The 23,275-nt window shown below is 44.7% G+C and overlaps 3 protein-coding genes across 5 annotated transcripts; 1 reads left to right on the forward strand and 2 right to left on the reverse strand.

The window, feature by feature from the left end:
- The first annotated feature begins 4,993 nt into the window (after positions 1-4,993).
- Positions 4,994-8,738, forward strand: LOC4326893 (probable indole-3-acetic acid-amido synthetase GH3.2). The gene is made up of 3 exons (NM_001408978.1): positions 4,994-5,436; positions 5,605-5,706; positions 6,917-8,738. Exons 1-3 carry the CDS (start codon positions 5,087-5,089, stop codon positions 8,307-8,309), a joined length of 1,845 nt encoding a protein of 614 aa, NP_001395907.1. The 5' UTR covers positions 4,994-5,086; the 3' UTR covers positions 8,310-8,738.
- A 1,031-nt stretch (positions 8,739-9,769) lies between these two features.
- On the reverse strand, positions 9,770-15,901 carry LOC4326894 (uncharacterized). 2 transcript variants are annotated; one of them, NM_001408977.1, is made up of 8 exons: positions 14,725-15,901; positions 13,030-13,251; positions 12,688-12,925; positions 12,416-12,606; positions 11,957-12,192; positions 11,107-11,350; positions 10,914-11,021; positions 9,770-10,121 (listed from the first exon to the last, which is right to left on the reverse strand). In NM_001408977.1, the coding sequence occupies exons 1-8, from the start codon at positions 14,767-14,769 to the stop codon at positions 9,993-9,995; spliced, it is 1,413 nt and encodes a 470-aa protein (NP_001395906.1). In that variant the 5' UTR covers positions 14,770-15,901; the 3' UTR covers positions 9,770-9,992. The 2 variants fall into 2 exon arrangements, with proteins under 2 accessions (NP_001395906.1, NP_001395905.1); NM_001408976.1 differs by lacking the exon at positions 14,725-15,901 and having other exon boundaries at positions 13,030-13,277.
- Positions 15,902-16,655: 754 nt separating this feature from the next.
- On the reverse strand, positions 16,656-22,629 carry LOC4326895 (uncharacterized). Of its 2 annotated transcripts, XM_015770640.3 has the most exons (9): positions 22,343-22,629; positions 22,163-22,238; positions 21,517-21,556; positions 20,656-20,714; positions 20,418-20,455; positions 17,741-17,804; positions 17,596-17,649; positions 17,195-17,296; positions 16,656-17,117 (listed from the first exon to the last, which is right to left on the reverse strand). In XM_015770640.3, exons 1-9 carry the CDS (start codon positions 22,555-22,557, stop codon positions 17,019-17,021), a joined length of 747 nt encoding a protein of 248 aa, XP_015626126.1. In that variant the 5' UTR covers positions 22,558-22,629; the 3' UTR covers positions 16,656-17,018. The 2 variants fall into 2 exon arrangements, with proteins under 2 accessions (XP_015626126.1, XP_066164974.1); XM_066308877.1 differs by lacking the exons at positions 20,418-20,455; positions 20,656-20,714; positions 21,517-21,556; positions 22,163-22,238; positions 22,343-22,629 and adding an exon at positions 18,156-18,877.
- Positions 22,630-23,275: the final 646 nt, after the last annotated feature.

Genomic DNA, 23,275 nt, shown 5'->3' on the forward strand with positions numbered 1-23,275 from the left:
AGATAAAAAGGAGGCCCAGGCCTAAAAAGAGAGAGAAAAGAAGAAGAAGGGAAGGGGGTTGGGACTCTGGCGAAGGGGTTCTAGAGCCTGAACTCTCTCTCGCTCTCCGGCTCTCTGTATTCCTTCACGCACAGATCCACCAGAACACAGGAGTAGGGTGTTACGCTTCTCAGCGGCCCGAACCTGTCTACGTCGCCCGTGTCTTGTGCACTTCCTCTCTCGCTGACGTTCCTCAGATCGAGGGCGAAGAACCTCACTTAGCGCCCCCGGCCGAACCGGCAAAGGGGGGCCTGCGCGGTCTCCCGGTGAGGAGCCCCACGCTCCGTCAGCTAGCTAGGCAGCTAGCAACCTACTCCCTCCGTCCCAAAAAAAAAACAAACCCTTATTTCCGTGCCCAACGTTTGACTATCCGTCTTATTTAAAAAAATTATGAAAAAAATTAAAAAGACAAGTCACGCATAAAATATTAATCATGTTTTATCATCTAACAATAATGAAAATACGAATTATAAAAAAAATTTATATAAGACGGACGGTTAAAGTTGGACACGAAAACCCAGGATTTGTATTTTTTTTTTTTGGACGGAGGGAGTAGCTACATCTATGTTCCGTAACATGGTAACGATTGATTAATAGACAAGGGAATCGCTCGCTGCTCCGGTCCCATCCGGCTAACCATTGGTTTCGCCGGCTTAAAAAAAAATCTCCTGATTATAGCGTAGTTAACTTGTTTAGGAGGTTGGGGATTCCCCCCTATCTAACTCGAGGCTAACTAAGCAGAGCTTAGCTTAAATTAGCTCGTATTACTTCTAGTTGCAAGTTGCACATACGTACTCCTTGCTTATGCAGCAGAGAGAACAGGCAACCGGCAGCCTCGCGTAGCTCGTCGTCCTCTGCCAATCGCCCACACGCATTGTGTTTAGGCAGACAGAGCATCTTTGTCTCAGATCTCCCCCCGAGTAAACTAATTGCCACTGGGATTACTGGGAGAAGCCACCACCTACCTGTTCAGACTTCAGCGTCACCTGTGTGTCATGGATGATGCATTCATGCTTGCATATGTATATGCTCTGTACCCTGAATCGTGAGACATACGTGGTGCACAAAATGCAACATGGATGGATCATGGATGGATACATGGTTGGATGCATGCATGTCGTACTGGCTTGGATTTGCATGTGTGCGTCCAGGTGCTGGCATATACTTCCAGCAGCAGCTAGCTACGTGTATAGAATTGAATAATGTTTGTAGATTTTGACTTGGTGTAGAGAAGACGGACGAGAGCCAGCTAGCTGCAAATTCCAACAGACACCAGGTGCAGTGGGAAAATACTAGTGTTTGGTTCAGGCAGAGCGATCGATCGATCGATCATGACGCCGTTCCTGCTAGATAGGTATCGTCCTCTTGTCTCTTTCCAGATAATTAAACTAGCCTAGTTGACGAGTCTTTTAGTTTTTTTTTATTAATGCTGGGTTGCTCGATCTGGATTTTAGTTTATCTCGGAGAGGGGAATGGAATAGGTGTCATATTATATGTGTACTGTTCACCAATCTGCAGATATAATAGTAGAATACAACCGTTGCTTGATTTCTAGATGAAACGAGAATGACAGGCAAGCTCTTGTGTGCTGGCTACCACAGTTTTGAGAGAAGAACCTAACTTGGTTTCTGATAAAAGCATTAAAAACAAGCCATCTGAACTCTAAGAAATGTACAAACATAAAAAATAGGTCATGTCGTTTTCGCTTTTTTTATCATATCATTTACAGAGTAGTTCTTAATTAACTGTAGACCAGAGCATTCCTCATTGAGAATAACTCTCAATATATGTATGTACAGGATATACGGAGTATTTTTTTTTCCTTTTTGAATTAATATGTTGCTCCCGTCATCTCAGTATCAATCCAGTATACTTTTTTTTTTCTGTAGTCTTCCCCTGTTCCACATCAAAGACCATGCCGTATTCCGTTGCAAAGACAGCAATAGCATGGCTTGATAAAGAAACATATTCACCAATCACCAGTACTGCCCGTCTCTGAATTTCAGAGTCGAAAGCCAAAAGGTAAGCTACTCGATTGACTGTATCCACAGTTCCACACCCTGCTGTTCCCCGCGAGAACAAGTAGTACAGTATTGCCCATGCATTCGCGGTGCGGGAGTTCCGTGCGCGCGCGCGCTCCGTGTACGCGCGCAAAAAGAACGGCGGCTCTCGAGGCTTGGCACGTTGGCACGCACGCGCGCGCCATATGGGCTTGCTCGATCGCGCGGCCCCGATCACGTACGTGCGACTGTGCGAGCGACCGAGCGAGAACCACGCGTGCCCCGGCCGCCCACCCCGCGAGTCCACGGCACACTCGCCTGAGAAAAAAGTGCCAATATCGCTGATCCATCCGTGGGTCTGCGCCGGCTAAGGTTATGGTTGGGTCAATTCGTAAACATACTTATACGGTTTTTTAATAATAAACATACTTATACGATAAATTTACAGATACAAGATTCTTTGCAATATTACTCATACAATAGCAGTGAATAACATGTGAGTCCGAGTCTAAATATCAGTGTCTGCTACTTTATCAACAGTACTGTAGACATTTCCACTAGCAAATTTACCATTTATTTTTAGTAGTAGTACAAGGCTGCACGATATTGCTGATACTATAGCAGCTATCGTGTAATGACAGTACCCAACACGTAGTATAGTAGTGTTGTTAATTGTTTTATATCCTAAAATATAATAATTTAGTGTGGGATGTAACATAAAGTATTTTAGTAATTACGAATGAATATTTATATTTTATATTAGATTGTTATATTTTAGGACATGACTTATGGAGAGTTCGCGTATTTGGGATATACAACGACGTAGATCGATCGGTCTGTGAAGTGAACGTACGACTCGTCGGTCTCTATCGATCTCGGGGTCAAGACTGACGTTCTGACAAGGGAAACCTGAATGACCTGTTAAATTGGACGTGGTGTACTGTACACTTGGCCAGAAGGGGTTGCGTACTTGTGTACGTATTTCAGTATTTCTGCTCTCGATCTCTCTCTCTCTCTCTTTCGCTAGTTAGCTTTGTCCTTTATATTATAGGTTGATGTGTTGTTCCATTCCCTGTACGGCTGAGGGTGCAAACGCCCGCTCTTGTTCCTGTCACCATGTCCCATTCGATCGTTTTCCTCCTAGTACAGTGGACACGCAGATTTACTGTAGATCCTCGAAATGGACCGGCGCGGTAACACCGATCGTAAATTTCTCAGTGAAAAAAAAATGCAATGTAAAATCAGTTAAAACATGTGGCCAAAAGATCAGACTCTGCTAATTACAGCCTTACAGGGGGGCTCAGAACCAAACAAAACCATCTCTAGCCACCAAAATTGACTCACGAGAGGTTAAAACTTGATTGAAAGGAACAACTCGATCGACAGATCGATCCGATTGATCGATCGTATCCTAGCTATTAGCTAGCTAGCTACTACTTCATGAGACGCGTTAATTGAACCGATGTTAACGAAAATAATTGGGTGTACTAGCTAGCACAAGTCAAGACACGGGAAATAGTGATCGTTTCTACGCCTCGACCCGATCGATGGATGATTCGATGGACGACACGTAAAACACGTTTGGCTCTTCGCGATCACAGAAAGGGGATAGATAGGCCGACACGCGCGGTACAAGCTGGATTAGTACATTATTGTCTCCACATGTATATATGATAATATGATTATTGCTGTAGCCCGTAGGTCTATCCAGCCGTACAAGTACCACTATGTATATATACGTACGTACCCTGTGGATCAACCACAAATTATTTTTGTGACGTGCTAATTTTATAAAGAGGTTTTGGAAGGATTTGCTAATTATATTCTAACGAGCTTATATGGAAGATGAGTCGACAAATGCAGCCAACACGTTCACATGATTAATTACGTCCAGCCCGGCAGTCTATATTTCGACGTGAAGTTAATTAGCTAGCAGAAGATCCTATTTGTGGGTCGTGTGTGATTAGTAAACTGTCTGTGTGTGTGTGTGTGTGTGTGTGTGTGTGTGTGTATGTATGTATATGTATATGTAATACTGAACACATTTTAAATGGATTTTTAGTTAGAGCCGTGTTAGATTTTAAATGGATATTTTGGAACACTAGCCCGTCGTCAGTCATCACTTTACTAATTTGAACTGATGTCGATCGTGAAAAATTTTAAACCGATGAAAGGGTAGAATTCCTAGCATAAAGAAACTTTTCAAACTTACATTACATTACTTTAACTTGCAAATAAAAAATTCTACAATGCTAAAATGTCAAATATTCTTGTGGAAATTCTCTTGTCCGTCAATGCCCCGCTTGTTCCATGCATGCATCTCCAGCTGCCGGCTCACTTGTATTAAGGAAGAAAAATCCCATTTCTCCTTTCAGTCCCTGTCCACTTACCATTTCCTTAATACCCTCACACTAGCACATAATTCTCTCTGATGATCTGGTCAGGTGTGGCGCTGCACACTACTGTGTCGACACATACCCAAGCAGCAACAAAACACCCCCTCTCCTGGATTTCCATTTTCTTTTCGTCCAACCTTGATAATACATTTTTATAAACCTATTCATGTCGTATATTACTTATTAATTTCTCCATCAGATGAGAAATTGCCGTTGATTAATCCGGAGACGAACAACTACACAACCCGACCGGTCGGGTAATTAAAACCAATTTAGCTCTCGTTCGTCAGCGCCGATGGCTAAGCTCGCTGCCGGGGCGCGCCGGCCGCGCGTCCCGTCGCGGGGCCCGGGCGTCCGACGTGGCCGACCAGGCGGGCCCACGTGCCCCCTCCTCGCTCGGGCAGTGACGCCCGTGTGGGCCACGCCCTGCCTCCCCAGTCCCCACCCTCACCGGCCCGCCTCGCTCGCCCGCGCGCGCGCGCGCGACGTGCATGGCGCGCGGCCTCCTCCCCCCCTCCCGCCGCTATATATACCCCTCCCTTGCAACCGCCTCCTCTCATCGCACACTCCAAGCTAAGCCTAAGCGAGCGAGAAAAAATAGCAAAAGCTAGCCGGCAAGCAACGCCAACTAATTAGGGGAGAGAGATATTCATGGCTCCGGCGGCGGTGGCTGCGGCGGAGGCGGGGTCGAAGGCGGCGGCGGTGGCGGGGAAGGCCGTGGCGGCGTGCGAGCGCGACGCGGAGAAGCTGGAGTTCATCGAGGAGATGACGAGGGGGTTCGACGCGGTGCAGGAGCGGGTGCTGGCGGCGATCCTGGCGCGGAACAACGGCGCCGAGTACCTCCGCCGCCACGGCATGGAAGGGCGCACCGACCGGGAGGCGTTCAAGGCGCGCGTCCCCGTCGTCACCTACGAGGACCTCCGCCCGGAGATCGAGCGCATCGCCAACGGCGACCGCTCCAACATCATCTCCTCCCACCCCATCACCGAGTTCCTCACCAGGTGTGTATAGTAGTGCTAGCTAACCCAAACAATTTCTTTTTTCAATTAATCCGGCCTTTCATTTGCCGGCTCGGCTCCGCCATTGACTCCAACTAATTGTTTGATTAGTTTTTGGTCGTTGCTTGGTTGATCGTTCTTGCTTACTAATTGGCGTGCGTGTGCATCCAGCTCGGGGACTTCGGCGGGGGAGAGGAAGCTAATGCCGACGATAGAAGATGAGCTGGACAGGAGGCAGATGCTCTACAGCCTCCTCATGCCCGTCATGAACTTGTGGGTGATCCATCTCTGAATCTCTGGCCATTATCCTACTTTAGCCATCTAACTGTTTTCTTTTTCTCACCATGCCTTTGATTGGGACGTTTTCTTGACTCCCGGCAACAGTTGAAGCTACCTAGCTAAGATACAAGTAGCCGTATTAATTTCTAGCATGCAATTTTTAATCTTCTTTTAATAAAAAAGAAAGAAATGATTTCTTAATCTAGTGTCATTGATCGATGCATTAGTTTAAGGCCTAATTAATCTAATCTACAGAGACAAACCTAAACCTAACCGTTTTCCGTTTAAACTTTACCATCGACCGATCAAGAAACAGTACGTTTAATTTTTCATATGCTAAATATAATACTTGGGAAATGTAATGACCGGGGCGAGCGAGTCATGCGTTTGTAGCCTTGGTGACCTCACAAGGGTTTGGCTAAGAAACACCGCAACTTGCGAGAGGTGTGGCTAATTAATCATTCACGTTGAGCCTAAAATATAATGTGTTTGTGTCTTAGACGCTAGAGGTGCTGCTGCCTTGGGTGTCTCTCTACTTTTTAGGCACCGAGATTCCTTTTCTAATTTGTAAGACATCTAACGATAGCTAGCTAGCTTCCTAAAATAAGATTATGTAGCAGCTCAAAGTCGCTCGCATACGTAACCAGGAAGTTGGAGTGTAACCTTACAAACAAAGCGACAAATCGGCTACCGGCCTTGTTGCGCTAAAATAAGCTAAGAGAAAGGGAGTTTTCAGAACCATTCAATTAGCTTGAAGCTTGAATAAACACACACGTAAATTAATGGTACTAACGCTCATGCTCATAAAATTTTATCAGCATTATTACGTGCCCTGTGTCAATCCCACATTAATGTATCCCAGCTGAAAGGAATGGTGCAACCACCGGTGTATCTCTGTTAATTAGCCATCACAATGCTAAATCTTTCGTACATCTGATATCTTATCATAGGTTATGTCAACATCGGCCTGAATCTTTAATTAATCCGGCATGCAGAACTCAGCATCAGTGGGCCATCAATTACACTGCATGATCATTGTTGATCCCTTCCTGCTTAACGATTCAACGACATAACCAACCAGCTGCTAGCTGACTGAATGACTGTAGTAGTAAACTAGTATTATAGCTAGATAGTACTGTACTAGTGATTAATATGTTTATCTCAGATTAAATTAACTAAAGGTAATTAAATAAAAAAATGACAGGTACGTGCCAGGGCTGGACAAGGGCAAGGGGCTCTACTTCCTGTTCATCAAGTCGGAGACGAAGACGCCCGGCGGGCTGCCGGCGAGGCCGGTGCTGACCAGCTACTACAAGAGCGATCACTTCAAGCACCGCCCCTTCGACCCCTACAACGTGTACACGAGCCCGACGGCGGCCATCCTGTGCACCGACGCGTTCCAGTCCATGTACGCGCAGATGCTGTGCGGCCTCGTGGCGCGCGCCGAGGTGCTCCGCGTCGGCGCCGTCTTCGCCTCGGGCCTCCTCCGCGCCATCCGCTTCCTCCAGCTCCACTGGAGGGAGCTCGCCCACGACATCAGGACCGGGACGCTGAGCGCCAAGGTGACGGAGCCGTCCATCCGCGACGCCGTGGCGGAGGTGCTCGCGGCGCCCGACGCCGAGCTCGCCGCGTTCGTGGAGGCCGAGTGCGGGAAGGACAAGTGGGAGGGGATCATCACCAGGATGTGGCCCAACACCAAGTACCTCGACGTGATCGTCACGGGCGCCATGGCGCAGTACATCCCCACGCTCAAGTTCTACAGCGGTGGGCTCCCCATGGCGTGCACCATGTACGCGTCGTCCGAGTGCTACTTCGGCCTCAACCTGCGCCCCATGTGCGACCCGTCGGAGGTGTCGTACACCATCATGCCCAACATGGGCTACTTCGAGCTTATGCCGCACGACCCGGACGCGCCGCCGCTGCCCCGCGACGCGCCGCCGCCGCGGCTCGTCGACCTGGCCGACGCCGAGGTCGGGAGGGAGTACGAGCTGGTGATCACCACCTACGCGGGGCTCTGCCGCTACCGCGTGGGCGACATCCTGCAGGTGACCGGGTTCCACAACGCGGCGCCGCAGTTCCGGTTCGTCCGCCGCAAGAACGTGCTCCTCAGCATCGACTCCGACAAGACGGACGAGGCGGAGCTGCAGGCCGCGGTGGAGCGCGCGTCCGCGCTGCTGTCCCCCTACGGCGCCAGCATCGTGGAGTACACGAGCCAGGCGGACGCGACCACCATCCCGGGGCACTACGTGGTGTACTGGGAGCTGATGGTGCGGGAGGGCGGCGCGTGGCCGCCGCCGGCGGAGGAGGAGGGCCGCGGCGTGTTCGAACGGTGCTGCCTCGAGATGGAGGAGGCGCTCAACGCCGTGTACAGGCAGGGACGCAACGGCGAGGCCATCGGGCCGCTCGAGATCCGGGTGGTGCGCGCCGGCACGTTCGAGGAGGTGATGGACTACGCCATCTCCCGCGGCGCCTCCATCAACCAGTACAAGGCGCCGCGCTGCGTCTCCTTCGGCCCCATCATCGAGCTGCTCAACTCGCGCGTCATCTCCAAGCACTTCAGCCCGGCTTGCCCCAAATACAGCCCGCACAAGAAGTGATCACTCACTACACTACACGGTCCAGTTGAGCTAGACGACACAACGATATATAGCCTTCTACTACAACTACTACTACCAGCACTCAGTCCCAGTGCTTATACAGTCGGTGTCAGTGTCAGTGCGTGTGTAATTTCTCGTGTTTAAGGCAGAGGGCATCAGGGCCATACTCCTGGATGCCTGCTTCTTTGATCTTAGATCATGCTGTCCAGTGGTAGTTACCATGTAATCATGTGTGAGATGTTATTTCTGAAGTGGAAATGGCGAGTGTTTGTGATGGGGTAAGCTGGTAACGTCATTCTTGGCCGAATAACATAATAGGCCTTGTTGGAGTATCTACCAACTACTTCTGTTGACCCATATGTACTTTTTTCTGCTTGTGCAAAAATGGGAGTGAACTAGTGACACTGACACCCCAGGAATTCAACCCCACTCATGTTCCTCCATGAGAGTATGTCTGTTGGTACAGCGTCACCCATGTCTGCTAGGATACACTACTTATAGTGGAGTATATGTTTAAATCGCTCTTATTATTCTATTACTACAGCATGATCCTTTCTGCTAAAGTTTTCAACACAGACGTAGCTCCCTATTTTGTAATGCATGACTCTAAAATAAACAGTGTTTTTGGGAGGGAAAAAGTTCTGTAACTTGCTACACTAGTACACTGCTTACAGCCTAGCCCGGGTTTGGTACAACATATAATTCCCAACAGACAAAAGTATCACCTTATGTTTAGATTTGAACTTTTGATATAGAGAAATACGCAACACTTCCTGCATAAATTGAATCCTACCTGAACTCATCCAACTTGCAACCTCTCACAGAACATTAATTTACCAGTTTCAATCGTTAAATTATTCATGAATATTGTAGTAGGTACAAGTGATTCTAATTATGGGGCTAAAACTGCTATAGCTTGCACATAAAAGGAAACATGGCATTGCCACTGCCAATGACTTGTGCAAAAACCTATCGATTCCAATCTACCACAGCTCCACTCTCCCATGTCTGCTTGTCACAGAATTCAGTACTAATTAACAGTCAAATAAGATATTTTTCTTTTTTAAAAAAAAAACTAAAAGACGAGCTGCTTGCACTCATGGCCCGTTTGGTTAGGGGGAGTTTTTAGGAGGGATTGGAAGTTTAGAGGGATGAGGCTATTAAATGTTTTGTTTGGTTAGGAGACATGGAAATTTTGGTGGGATGGGGATGGGGAATTGAGGAATGAACTCCCTCCTTTTCAATACCTGGGTAGGGGGTCCTTTACTTCGCCTAAACAAATCTCAGCCATCCGTTTTCATTAATGACCTAATCTCCAACTAAACTCCCTATCAATTTCTACCACCTCTACCAAACAAGAGACTAGGATGAAAAATCAAATTTCCATCTTAATCTCACCATCAATTCCCTCGTGTAAACTCCCAATCCTCTTCCCTCAAGTTGCCAAACAAGCCGTGATATTTGGGACAATAAGGAAATTTAGTTGCTTGCACAACTCAGATAACACGAGTTGGTGCTTGGTAGCAATACAGAAAATACGGCACGTACAATACAGAAAATACAACATGTGACCCACATTATGGATTACACTAGATAGATGTTGGAATAATAAATATGATTATTTAGATTTATAATTACTAATCATATAGTGGATTGTGAATATGACCACGCATTTTGCAGTAGTTAAGGTGCCTTTGTACCGCTTGGGTCCTGTGTAACAGGAAGGTGTCCATCGGACGAGCATCTCAAAACATCTGGAAGCCTTCTCAACTTTGGTCCTTGTTTCCCACTCAGGCGTTTTGGTTTTACATCCTAGCCAACCATTCAAATGTCACATACTGAAGTTCTAAAATAAAATTATCCTACTTAAAAAGATCTTTATGAAGGAAATATTGTAGACTCTAGTGACTTGCCCAAAAAAAAAAAACCTCCATTATTTTTAGATCAGAATGAATAGCAGCTGGATTATTGCTAGTTCTTACTGCAATATGTTAATAAGGTTAACCAAAGCATAACTACAAATGATATGTTTTTTATCTGTGTGCCTTGTGTATCCTAGTTCTTGTGATTTGACCTCAGTAGTAAGTCAGAAATCATCAGGGGAGTTCTATTTTACGCTGTTTTGAGTCTCTTCTATCACTGAGTCACGGGTAATTTGATTATTCAAGCCCATCACGAAGTGTAACCAACCTTAATCAGAAAGATTACTCTATAATTGAATAGAGAGCATTATGGGTAGATTATAAATCTAATCTTCCTAGGCCATCAGCCTTAAATGCCTTGATGGTTACACAGGAGTTTCAAGTGTCTACCAGGAATGATATCGATTTGTTCTGAACTTGTAATACATGGAGAGTACTCATTCACAATTAATTGTTAGCCTATCTTACATAGTTAGATCTAAGATCAGACCAAAGGAACAAGTTATAATTGTGTCAGTCTAGTTCTATTACTCCCTGGTTCCCTCTAGTAAAAAAAATTTGACGTTCCAACATCAATTAATTTTGACTGGAGGGAGTATGATATATTTTGTAACTAAATAATTACAGATTGGTAACAGATATTCTGAGTAAGGGAAATTGTGTTCGGTTGTTGGCACCAAACCTGGTCAAATATTGCTGTAGGGATGGCAAGAGTTGCCACTGCATTAGGGGAGTCTACTATTCCAGATATCCTACCCTCACATGGGCAGCATGATAGCAAAAGGTATACCTGTATATAATCCGTTAATATCTGATTTTAGGATAATGTTCAGATCACATAATATTAGCAGGATAACCAAAAATCCTGTGTCTACCTGCTCCTTGGAGTACCCAAATCTGGAAAGGTACTCAATGGCATTGAGGACAGCACGCTTGTAGGCAACTGATGCATCAAGAAAATGCTGCTTCCCAGACTCGTCTACACTGATGCCCTCAAAGACTAACCAGTCTGAGAAACGTGGTTCCACTGGACCTATATCAAAGATAGGATTCACATGAAGTGGTGTTGGACCTATTGGAGTCAAGTATTCCTTCATCCCACCTCTTATGATCTCACACCTACACAAAATGTAAGAATGAAATCAGTTGGTTTTCACAAGAACACGAGAAGCAAATCTTCATGATCAGATTATTCACAAGCACTCAGCATCTCTTGCACAGTCAAGTGGAAATGTAGTTTCTCAAGTACGATATAACTATGATGCATGATTTAGGAATAACTGGTGCTATATGCATTAGTGGAGCGATTCTGATTTCCACAACCAAAAGTGATGCAAACCAACACAATGTCTCAATTAGAAATCATTAGAGCATTTTAACTTACATTGATGACAGAAAAGAAGCATAAACTACTGCAGTGCCATGGAGATGGAATATTACAGACCATCACAATTGACTTGGTGAGTGGTGACAGCAGTGCTCCTTGATCCTTAAATTAACATTCTTGATGTGCCCATTCAGATGAAAAGTCTCAAGCAAGCAGCTATGTCTATGTGGATGATCTATGCAGGTGTTCAAGTCTAGTATATTTATAGGAATTGTGAAAAACCTAACAATACAAGGATTAGTTACATTAGTGTTAGTGGATTTTGTTCACCTTTAAGTAGTTGTTTGGGTGCATCTTAACAAGTACTCAGAATTATAGACAAGAAAAAATGTAATTACTTGAGCTCAAGAAATCCACTCATTTCTATTGCTCCACAGAATGAGACTTCGCCGTCACCCTGGGAAAAATGCATGTCACCAGTACTCAGATTTGCTCCATCAACAAATACCGGGAGATAAACCTTGGAACCTCTACTTAGATTCTTGATGTCACAATTCCCTCCATTCTCCCTTCCAGGAATAGTTCTTGCTGCTTCATTTGCGATTTTCTGCCAATCAGCAGTCCCTTCTTGAATCTGAATCATGCAACAAGCATTATAGACATGGTTTGTTCCTTTAAAAAAAATACAAACAGGGCTCTTTAACCAATAACCATGTCTTAGATTGATATCTATATGTAAAATTGCTGCACTGACAGTCTGGACCAGATGAAAATAATAATTGTAGGTACTGCAACAAACAATGTTTCATTTAATCCTTGCACTGAAGTAAAACCACTAATCTGGCAGAAGGTCATACCTTTCCAAGTAAACAGTTCTCAGGGGTTGGTAAGTTGGCAAGAGGCCTCTGATGTAGAACTTCACAGATTTTGATTGACTCATGATTTGTCTCAGCCAATATTTTTTCCCTCTCATTCCATATATTGAGAAGCTCAGCAGATGGTGCAGTCCCCACTATACCAGGATGAGTTAATCCTGGAAATCGGACACCTGATATACACACAATGGAACTATTGAGGTATCCTAAATTGAAAAGCTTCATTTAGAACAACACCAAAAAAAAAATTCTACCTGGTATTTGAGGGGAGTATGCATAAATTCCTTCAAAATACCAAATCGCCTTTCTTGCACTAGGGAAGTGGTCGGTTAAGAATCCACCACCATTCTCCCTTTCAAATATGGCAGTATATCCCCATTCGTCACCGGGAAGTGGACCAAGGTTGCAGATCTCTACAGCAAGAAGATCACCAGGTGCAGCTGGAACCCCTTCAGCATCAACTATTCTTAAGGGCCCACTAAGATAATGAGTCTGTGGGAATCAATAGTCAGTTTCGCTGATATCTTGTTTTGTAATAAGCGCTGTGATAAAAAAAATTAAACGGCATCTCTTGCAGGAGCGATATATATACTTACAATTGTGAGATCCAGGAATTTGATGTCATCTGCGGAGTTATCATCACTGACTCTTCCTCCAGTCCAATCGACCATCTCAACACGGAACAATTCCCCTTCAGTTACATCTGCAACAGGAGGGATATCTGGATGCCAGCGGTTATGGAGAGGGACTTTTTGCTCCCATGGCTTCTTGCTCACATCTATAGGAACTACCAATCTTGGTGTTGGAAGAGCCATGTTCTGTTGCAGGGAGGGAAGGGATCAGAGGTTCATCCTTCCGGAAGCTCATGCTTCTATATAATGATAGCATATCCATAGCAATGAGTCAGGCAAAAAACGACAAAATGAGCAAAGACAAAGGAATCCCAGGAAGGAATGGTTTCAAATATACACTCCATCTCGAAAGTGCACTGAAAAATAAGTGATAAATCCTCTTATTAAAATATTTCCAAGAAACTAAGCAAATCTTAACCTAGCAATTATTTTATATGTTTGGAAGTACTTAAGATAGTGGTCACAATCAAGTAAGAATTGTCCTGCTGGTCCCTCATATCTCTATAGGCCACTCAGAGCTTAGATGATGAGATATTTTCTAGTTCAGAAATCAGAAGTGGTACCAACCAACTTGGGCCGTCATATTCATCGGTGTTTTCCACAGGCACTTCATGCATCACTTATGCTACCAAACATGCACATAGTTAGGTTTTTGTGATAAATATTCAAATATAATCTGAAGGAGCCCATGTCCCCAATAGGCTCCAATTCAGGCTAACTTGTCCATGTCCCCAATACCAGGAACAGTCTAACTTTATCTTCTTTTGCATCACATTTACAACTAGACAGCTGGATATTTATTCTTCAAGGCAATGTCTAACTAACAGGGGCATTGAGTTCTATTGGTTCTATTTTCATTTAACAGTATTAAACAACCTTGCAAAACCTTCCTGTTACAAGCTAAAATATTACTCCCTCCGTTTCATATTATATGTCGTTTTTACTTTTTTCCAGGTCAAACTTTTAAAGTTTGACCAAATTCAACACAAAACAAACATATTATCAAAATATATTCAACATTACATTTAATGAAACTAATTCAGTGTCGTAGATGTTGCTAATTTTTTTTCTATAAACTTGATCAAACCAGAAGAAGTTTGACTAGAAAAAAGTCAAAGCGACTTTTGACTAGAAAAAAGTCAAAACGACTTATAATATGAAACGGAGGGAGTATAATGGAAACACTAGTACAAATAGAAACTATACACAAGGGTAAGAAAGTCATTCCTGAAGTAGTACTACAGAAGGCAAGAAAAGTCATTGTTGAAGAATATCGCTTAGTCAAAATTTCCATTAACATTTTGCCTAAGGACCATAACCTGTACAATTAGTCAATTACCTCCAACAAAAAATGGAAATAGATTGTATGAAATGGGAGTTGCGGAATTGTCTGATTTCCACCAAAATTAACCACTCTTTGTTAATGATGGCATTGAATTAATAGAGCATTATCAATTTTGCTTCCCAAGTATAGACCCCACATCTCATGAAGTGCATGTGCCAAAAGCACTCATCAATCTATCTGTGACCAATAAAACCGTTATCTTAGTAAAGAAGCACCTTTCTACAATTCCTGCTCCCGAATCAACTTACATGATCACATCCAAACTCAGAAGGAAAGCAAAGGCATGATTCTCTACATGGTATATATTGAATTACCTTCCAATGTTGTTCCTCACTCAACATACTCCAACAAACATCCATCAGTAGTATACTTCTTTGACTTGTCCTCTAACATTCGAAGGCTCCAGCCTGCATCTTTCCTCAGTCCCTTCTTCTTCATCCAATGCAAGATCCCCTGAGCTTCCTGCCACCTCCCTGTCTCAGCATACAAATTTGATAACAGAACATAATGCGATGCATTCTCAGGTTCCAACTCCACCAGCCTCATTGTCACATGCTCACTCAACCATGAGTCGCCACGGGCCCTGCAGCCTCTTAATAGCAAGCCCCATATCACTGCATTTGGCTGTGATGGCATTGTCTCAACAACCCTAAAGGCATCATCGAGGTGTCCAGAGCGACTAAGAAGGTCAACCATGCACCCAAAGTGCTTGATCCCAGGTTGAAACCCATACTCACCTTGTATGGCCAGGTTAAATATTTTCCTCCCAATGTCAACAAACCCGGCATGTGCACAGGCACAAAGAACACAAATAAGTGTGACTTCATCTGGCTGGACACCATCATTCTGCATCCGAGAGAACCACTGCAATGCCGTCTTGCCATCCTGTGCAAGAGCAAGTGCTCCAATGATAGAGTTCCAAGTATAGACATTCCTCTTGGCCATCTTTGAGAACACATGCATTCCATCTGAGACTTTTCCACACTTCCCATACATGTCTACCAGCGCTGTGCCCAGTACAACATCCATCTCCCATCCCTGCTTCTGCACGTACTCGTGAATCCAGATGCCAGTGTCGACCGCACAATGGGCCGCGCAAGCGCCAAGAGCAGCAACCATGGTAACGCGGTTGGGTGCAACATGAGCAGCAAGCATCCGCCGGAAGGTCGCCAGAGCGTGAAAGGTGCGGCCTCGGTTCCTGTATGAGGTGATCATAGTGGTCCACGCGACAACCTCCGGTCGGGGCATTTCGTCGAACATCTGCTCGGCGTGCGCCAGGTCAGGGTCGCAGTCCGCGTAGCGCGCGAGGAGGGCGTTGCGGACGTGGAGGTCGGGCCCGAACCCGGACTTGACCACCTGGCAATGCACGGCCCTCAGGTCGGCGAGGGAGGACAGGGAGGTGAGCAGGAGAGGGAAGGTGAAGCGGTTGGGGCGGACGCCGCGGCATCGGAGGAAGTGGCGGAAGAGCGGGAGCGGGGAGCGGGCGGGGGCGCGGCCGAGGGAGCGGAGGAGCGAGTTGAAGACGAACACGTGGGGGCGCGGGTGGCAGGCGAAGAGGGAGAGCGCCGGGTCGAGGTGGCGGAGACGGCCGCAGGCGAGGAAGAAGGCGGAGACGACGGCGGTGGAGCGGAGGAGCGCGCGGTCCCCGAGGATGGCGCCGCGGATGGGCGCGAGCGCGGCGGCGGTGGTGCAGGTGTTGATCGCGTGCAGCGCGCGCGTGACGGAGGGCGGCGGCGGCGCGGTGGACGGGCGGAGAGGCGGCGGGAGGCCGCCGGTCATCACGGCTGGCGGTGCGTGGGGCGTGGAAGCGCGGCCGCCTTGAACAACCCTGGATGTCCTGGGTTGATGGGTTCGTCCTCCGCGGCCGATTTGTCCGTTAACGGCCCAGAAGGCCCGTTGCGCAAGCAAGAGTTGCCCGTAAATGGAGTATATTTGTCACCGTTGTAAGGCACCGTTGCAACTTTGATCACGGAAAATAATTTTTAGATGATTAGATTATGATGATAAATAAAACTTTAAAACTTATGTTTAAGTATGTAATACACTTTGATAATTTGACATCTATTTAAATATTTAGATTATTTTTATAAAATAGACGAATGGTCAATGTTTAAATATAGATTGTGCTTAGCAACAAATATAAAGGAACTGAGAGAGTACATAAATTGTTCCAGAATCCAGACACGATTTTAAGCAACACATAATTTGTTTGAACTTAAATCAATAGGTCAAACAAATTGTAATGTTGTTGGAAGAAGTATATATATACGCTGTGTTTAGATCTAAAGTTTGAATCCAAACTTCAGTCCTTTTCTATCACATCAACCTGTCATATACACAACTTTTCAGTCACATCATCTTCAATTTCAACCAAAATCTAAATTTTGCGCTGAACTAAACACAGCCATAATTTGTTTTGATGATCTAGTAGTCTCACGGATTACAAGTTTACAACAAGACGGTCAACAGCACCCCGGAGGATATGGCAATCGATGACGTTGAATGACTGACAAGCATTTGTTCTTTGATGCCATGATCAACAGAAATCTTACACATAACCGCACAGTAAAGGTATATGTAGATAAGGAGACAACAAACAAAGATAAGATCAGCTAAATATACTTGCTGCGTTCATTGAAGGCTCACCGTTTCGAGGCTCCTGAAACTTGATTGGTATTTGTGACATCTGTGGTTGGTGTTTCCTAACCTGCCATGAAGCATAAGAACGTATGTAACTCATTCCAACACAGTATAACCATATTCATATAGGTCAATCCTACAAACCTTTACACCAGCCATTGATAACAACTTGTGCGAGGCTACGTAAACATAATCAGAGTTGTCAATCCTTTTCTCTACAAAATATATGACTTCAGATACACCTGACTGCAAGAAAGATAAGTATTATAGTTAGTGTTGAACCAATTTCTTCAAGTGAAAAGGCGCGGTTTACTAGTAAATTATTAATAAAATGCAATGTGTTTGTATACATTAACTAAAGTTTAACCGGCAAAGCATGCAGTAAATATGAAACTTTTAAGCTAAAATGTGCCGTTAGGTTTTATGAAGTGTATGATTGAGATATATGGTGTTATAATGCATTTCCTCAAAGTGAGAGTAATTTAAATAGGTGATGACAAAAATACATTTTAACTTTAAGATACTGATTCTATCCAGAAACAAACCTGGATAATAATCTTAGCACACTCATTGCAGGGGAACATGGTAACATATAATTTCTGCAAAGAGAAGATAACACAAGATTATTCTTAGCTTATAAAGGCAAATTAATGAGATGCTTTAAGTTTGTAGGAGATTAGAAGTCCAAACCTGTCCAGCCGCTGAAGCATGGTTTGTATTTAAAATAGCATTAACCTCAGCATGAACAACATAGCTGTCAGGGTGAAAGATGACGGTCACAATTAGGGACTTAGAATTCAACATCTAAGCCTTGCTATAGGAGACTATTTTTGTATTCAAGGAATGCATATGTAGTGTAGCACAGTGTAAAGCTTAGAGGAATTAACACCAGGGCTTCTCACACAAATTTTACGCAACTGGATTGGGTACAAGCTAACTAAAGTCTAAGAGCATCTTTCCCATCCTTGAGGAGGTACTACGAGGTACCATGAGATACGAGGTACTATGAGGTACGAGGTACCATGAGGTACCAATTTAATCTAACCGTTGATTTAGGAGGGGTATGATCGGGCTAAACAAATTTAGGGTGGCGCTAATCCCTCACCCTCTTGATGGCGTTTTGCTTGCTTGCTCGTGGTGGCTCAAAGGGACCCAACCATGTCCGCCGCCGCCGGCGGCAAGAGCTGCACGGGAGGAGGCGAGGAGGCGATTGCCGGGCTCCTCGACAGCGGCAGCGGCGTCCGGCGAGTACACGCTCGTGACGACGAGGGCGACAAGATACTCGTCGGCGACGTGCCATGAATGAATGAATCTCTCGTATTCTCCAAAGCTTTGCCACATCTCCGTGCCAGCGAGTCCGCCGCTGCCGCCGTCGCGTCGCATCGAGTCCGCCGCTGCCGCCGTCACGTCGCATCGAGTCCGCCGCGGCCACCGTCGCGTCGCATCGAGTCCGCTGCTGCCGCCGTTGCATCGCATCGAGTCCGCCGCGGCCGCCGCCGCGTCGCATCGAGTCCGCTGCGGCAGCCATCGCGTCGAGCTTCCGACGAATCGCCGCCGTAACCATCGTCAAGCTCCCGATGAATGGCCGTTGCAACCATCGCCGGCCTTACCCTCTTCCCCTCTCTTCTCTTTGCCGCATCCCCGTGCCGGCGTCGCATCAAGTTCGCCGCGGCCACCGTCACATCGAGCTTCCGACAAATCACCGCCGCAACCATCGCCGCGGCCGTCGTCGCCGATGAATCGTCGCCGCAACCATCATCAAGCTCCCGACGCAGCTTGCAGCTATCCCGGTCCTCCCGCCACCCATCGCCGATCTGGGCCGCTGTCGGGTTTCCGATCTAGGGTTCGGGACCTATATGCCCCTGCTCCCGCCGCCATCTCTCGCCGCCGGTTAGTTCAACGCTGCTCCTGCCCTGTGAGATGCAGAGACGGAGGAGGAAGAGATGCCGCGTGCGTGCGTGACGCGGAATAAAGACGAAAGTACAAAACTGCCCTCCCATCCACAGTACCGCTTCAATGGGAAGGTGCGGTACCATGAGGTACCGACGATTTTTGACCGTAGGGTGTTGCCAGATCAACGGCCGTACTGCATAACCTCAAGGATAGTAAAAAATCTTAAAGTCTAGAACAACAAGGATCAGTAGATATGAGCCTGACACAGGAGCATAGAAGTAAATTTTTAAGGGCCATATATAGAGTTGTAGACTAATCCCTTTAGATAATTTTTAAGGGTCACATATAGAGTTGTAGACTAATCCCTTTAGATTTTTTGTGCCTCACAGGTCACAAGATAGCTGAAAATAAAAAAAAATCGCCATGTGCATGTCTCTGGGAACTTTTTTCCCCGAGTTATTAACAGTCAACACACAGGATCCCATCCACGCCGCCCTTCCTTTTTTGCATTCAGTTATGCTCTTCATTCTTTGAACATATCATCACTCTTACTCTATATGGTTTGTGAAGTCAGCTGGTGTATGCGAGACTTTTGGGCTGGGACGCAAATCATCAGCTCAGCACATACACCACCCAACAGTTTAAGGTTTTCTCCTCTCTAGATTATGAAATCAAATACTCCCTCCGTCCCATAATATAAGGGATTTTGAGTTTTTGCTTGCAACGTTTGACCATTCGTCTTATTCAATTTTTTTTTGCAAATATAAAAAACAAAAAGTTGTGCTTAAAGTACTATAGATAATAAAGTAAGTCACAAATAAAATAAATAATAATTTTAAAAAAAAATTGAATAAGACGAGTGGTCAAACATTACAAGCAAAAACTCAAAATCCCTTATATTATGGGACGGAGGGAGTAGGAAATAAAAGGCATTTGCATTAACTGTTTATTTTGAAGAAAGATCCTTGTCAATGATCTACCACATAGTTTAAGCTTCTGCATTCCAAATAGGTGGCACCAAGTGATTATGTACATTTAGAACTAGAGCTCATGGTTATATCTAGGATATCCATATTTACAAAACAATTATCTCATCACTGCTAAAGTAAATTGCCCGTACTGATCCCAAAAAGCCTATAGAGCTACAGTGTATCAATAAAAGATACTGTCAATGTCTCTCCACTGATGTTTCCAACCAGTTGCTCTTTCATGCTTCCCAGGTGGTGCTTATCGTGTTAATAGTCTATAGGCATTTCCTCCTTGTTTTTTAGATAATGGATTATTAACCCGGCCTCTACACCTTAGAAAGGTGTACACAGCCCAAGGCATTTCCTCCTTGTTGCTAGAATATTGACGTTTTGTTGTATTTGCTCATGTTTCCTTTAATATATTTGGCCCACAATCCTTTTGCATGTTCACAAAGAAAAGGGATAGTGCTAATCAAACTAGTGTAGAAAATAAATTCATGACTTACGGGTATTTTGTCTCCAATGGATCTCCCTTGGCAGATTTCTGAAATGACAAGCAATTAGGAAAATACTAGAGAAGTGATAGATGTTAAGCTATGGGACTCTTTTGCATGTGGCAGCTTGTATGTGCTAAATAATTACAAAATGAGCACCTTACATGAATTTTGACTTTGCACTAACAGTACAATAATTAATTTAGTAGTCCTTGTTACATACGAAAAAAGAGCTTCAGAAAAAATATACCTTTGCCCAGGGTAGCTTATTGTCAGAACAACCTCTAGGAAATCCATTATACCCTATTCCTGATTGCATTAAGATTGGGTTACACTATCAGAACAACATGATATACATATTATTAATGGTGCATTGCCTGCCAAAACAACATACATTTCACAGCAATGCTGCAGTCTGAAGCCACCAAATAAAAGGGTGCATTATTATATGTTTCAAAAAAAAAAGTAGCATGTGTTGAAAAACCAATATAGCTGGATCAATGTTACCAAAAAAAAAAACTGAAATGTAGCAGCGAGTCCAAAAGCAAACATGTAATTAAAAAGAGGACTGCCATGCTGGTTGTGATTTGCTGTGAAGAGCCAAAAATGTAAGACTGAAATGTCATGCCATTATGCCACAACTGGATAGGGATATCAATAGTGTATCTAACCAGTAACAAATGCCCCTCAATAAAGCAGTAACAAAATGGAATTTATACAAAATAATATATCGACACTGGGGTAGGCAGGTAACACGAGAAGAAGTCCGTTGCACACACTAGCACAGCACTATCTCAGTACACAAAACAGTACTGCACTGGCCAATCATGTGGTCTAATGGAGAGAACAACAAACAAGAAAAGGATATAATAAGGCAGTTCAGTGCACTTCCTAAGAGTGAAAAGCATATCAAATTTGATTTGTGACCATAATGCTTCTAGTTTATGAAAAATCAGTTTCAGATATAGCATAAAAATGTGTACAGTGTCCAATGGTTACATGGATTAACCTTGTGTGTTTTTGTTTTTAAATAAGCAGCTAACCTACTAAAATGCAAAAAGGCTATAAAATTTCAACCCTGAACAAGGTATTCTTTGAGTTTCAACTTTACCTAGGATTATCCCCTCTTGGCTAACCAAGCATGCTCCAACCTGCATACAACATACTGATGAATTGATTAAATCATTAATGAAATAGGTGAAATAATGAACTAATCAAGCATGCACGAGCTGCTTAATTGAGTTAAAGTTTGCTTTATGACAACAACAAACAAATACATTCAAAACAAATGTTATCCTTCCTCTTCCATTACATGACATTTGCAAAACGAGCAAGAAAGATATACGTGAACAAACTTGAGATGAAATGAAGCATTACTACTTGACATTTTGGTATAGTTGTATTGCCAAATGATCCTACCCAGGGGTAAAATTTGCCACTCTGGTATGTATGGTTGGCAAAAGGTTGAAAGAAAGTCATGCCTTATTGTCTAAAAAAGATTGAAAGAAAGTCAAGTCCAAATAGGTAGGTGAATTCTTCTAAAGTAGGATAATAAAGGGTAGCATCATCCCGAAAAAAATCATCAACCACAACAGTCCACTGCTCTCCGACAATTTTAATGATTCTCCACAGTATAGTATCATTGAGGCATTTCTACAAACAGTATGACTGCATGAGCTCAAACACGTTAAACGTCGACAATCGTTCGTTGGAATCCTTACACGGGCAGTTTAGCAAGCAACGAAGATGCACTTTACCTGCCGATTAGGATCCTTGGACCGCTTGGCCGAAAGGAACGCGATCGCCATGAAGTAGTCGTCCCAGGAGATATACCTGCAGAAACGAACGCAACAAATCCTCACAAGATGCCAAAAACGAGCTTTAACTCGGCTACACCTAATCAAAGAGGGTGAGCCGGTGGGGCGACTAGGACTAACCCTTCCCTCTTGGCGGGATCGAAGGGGGACTGCACCGGCGGGCGCTCGGCGGCGCATCCGTTGACCGCGAGGTGCTCGGCGCACGGCGTGGGCGGGCTCCGCTGCTTGGCAGAGCTGGCCCCGTAGGATGACAGGAAGCGCAGCGCGGCCGCGGCGGCTGCGGCGCCCACGGCGGCGGAGATGGACGCTACGGCGAGGTCCCTCGCCGAGGCCATCGCGCTCGCTCGAGCGGGGCTTGGGTCCGGAGGGAGACTGCAAGCTGCGGCCGGCTGAACGCGGGAGATTTTGGGGATTTTTTTCCCTTTTCCCGCGCGCGAGATAATCCCCTTGTGTAGTACTATGGTGCTCGTTGGGCTGGGCTGACTAGCAAGTCGGCCCAAAACATCCTTCGCGTCGGCCGTTGGGCTAAGGATAGCAAAGTTGCTTCGAGAACCCTGCTTTGGTGAAAAATTCTGATACCTTCCATTTGCAAAGGAAATTCGATATCTAAGCCTCTAAGGGGAAAAAAACGACACTGTCCATATTCAAAATGCGTGTAGAGCCTATAAAAAAACTTGCGTATGGAGTATTTAACATGTCTCATAGCCTCTGGCTTTAATGCACTTTTGAAATAGGAATGGGAACGAGTGGAAAGGATTACAGCACAATAACAATATCCCATAAGGTAGTATGAAATATTGCAAAAGGATTTTGAGGGGGAAAATTATAATTGTTCCTTGTGTTTTTCTTATGTCATGTCAAACAACTATTCTAATTATTTTCCAAATGTTTTGTTCATATAAACTTCCGAGGGCGAGTAAGCACAAAGCTAATACTAGCGATGATAGTACTATATTAATCTGTAAGGATATCTAACCGCTCTTATTATAATTATAATATGTGTCTATGGTCGCTCTGTCTAATTATATTCTAGTTTTAGAATGGAGTTTAATT

Source organism: Oryza sativa, chromosome 1, assembly GCF_034140825.1.
Source record: "Oryza sativa Japonica Group chromosome 1, ASM3414082v1".
NCBI classification, from domain to species: domain Eukaryota; kingdom Viridiplantae; phylum Streptophyta; class Magnoliopsida; order Poales; family Poaceae; genus Oryza; species Oryza sativa.

Bases quoted from the DNA above. Each gene is read 5' to 3' on its own strand.
- LOC4326893 (NM_001408978.1), top strand. From the start codon at position 5,087: ATGGCTCCGGCGGCGGTGGCTGCGGCGGAGGCGGGGTCGAAGGCGGCG. The intron at 5,437-5,604 runs GTGTGTATAGTA...GTGTGCATCCAG, and splicing joins ATCACCGAGTTCCTCACCAG to CTCGGGGACTTCGGCGGGGG. The intron at 5,707-6,916 runs GTGGGTGATCCA...AAAAAATGACAG, and splicing joins CTCATGCCCGTCATGAACTT to GTACGTGCCAGGGCTGGACA.
- LOC4326895 (XM_015770640.3), bottom strand. From the start codon at position 22,557: ATGGCCTCGGCGAGGGACCTCGCCGTAGCGTCCATCTCCGCCGCCGTG. The intron at 22,239-22,342 runs GTTAGTCCTAGT...TCGTTTCTGCAG, and splicing joins GATCCCGCCAAGAGGGAAGG to GTATATCTCCTGGGACGACT. The intron at 21,557-22,162 runs GTAAAGTGCATC...TGTTGTATGCAG, and splicing joins CCAAGGATCCTAATCGGCAG to GTTGGAGCATGCTTGGTTAG.
- LOC4326894 (NM_001408977.1), bottom strand. From the start codon at position 14,769: ATGGATGTTTGTTGGAGTATGTTGAGTGAGGAACAACATTGGAAG. The intron at 13,252-14,724 runs GTAATTCAATAT...TCCCTGCAACAG, and splicing joins GTGAGGAACAACATTGGAAG to AACATGGCTCTTCCAACACC. The intron at 11,351-11,956 runs GTAATTACATTT...CATTTTGTGTAG, and splicing joins AGTGGATTTCTTGAGCTCAA to GTGTGAGATCATAAGAGGTG.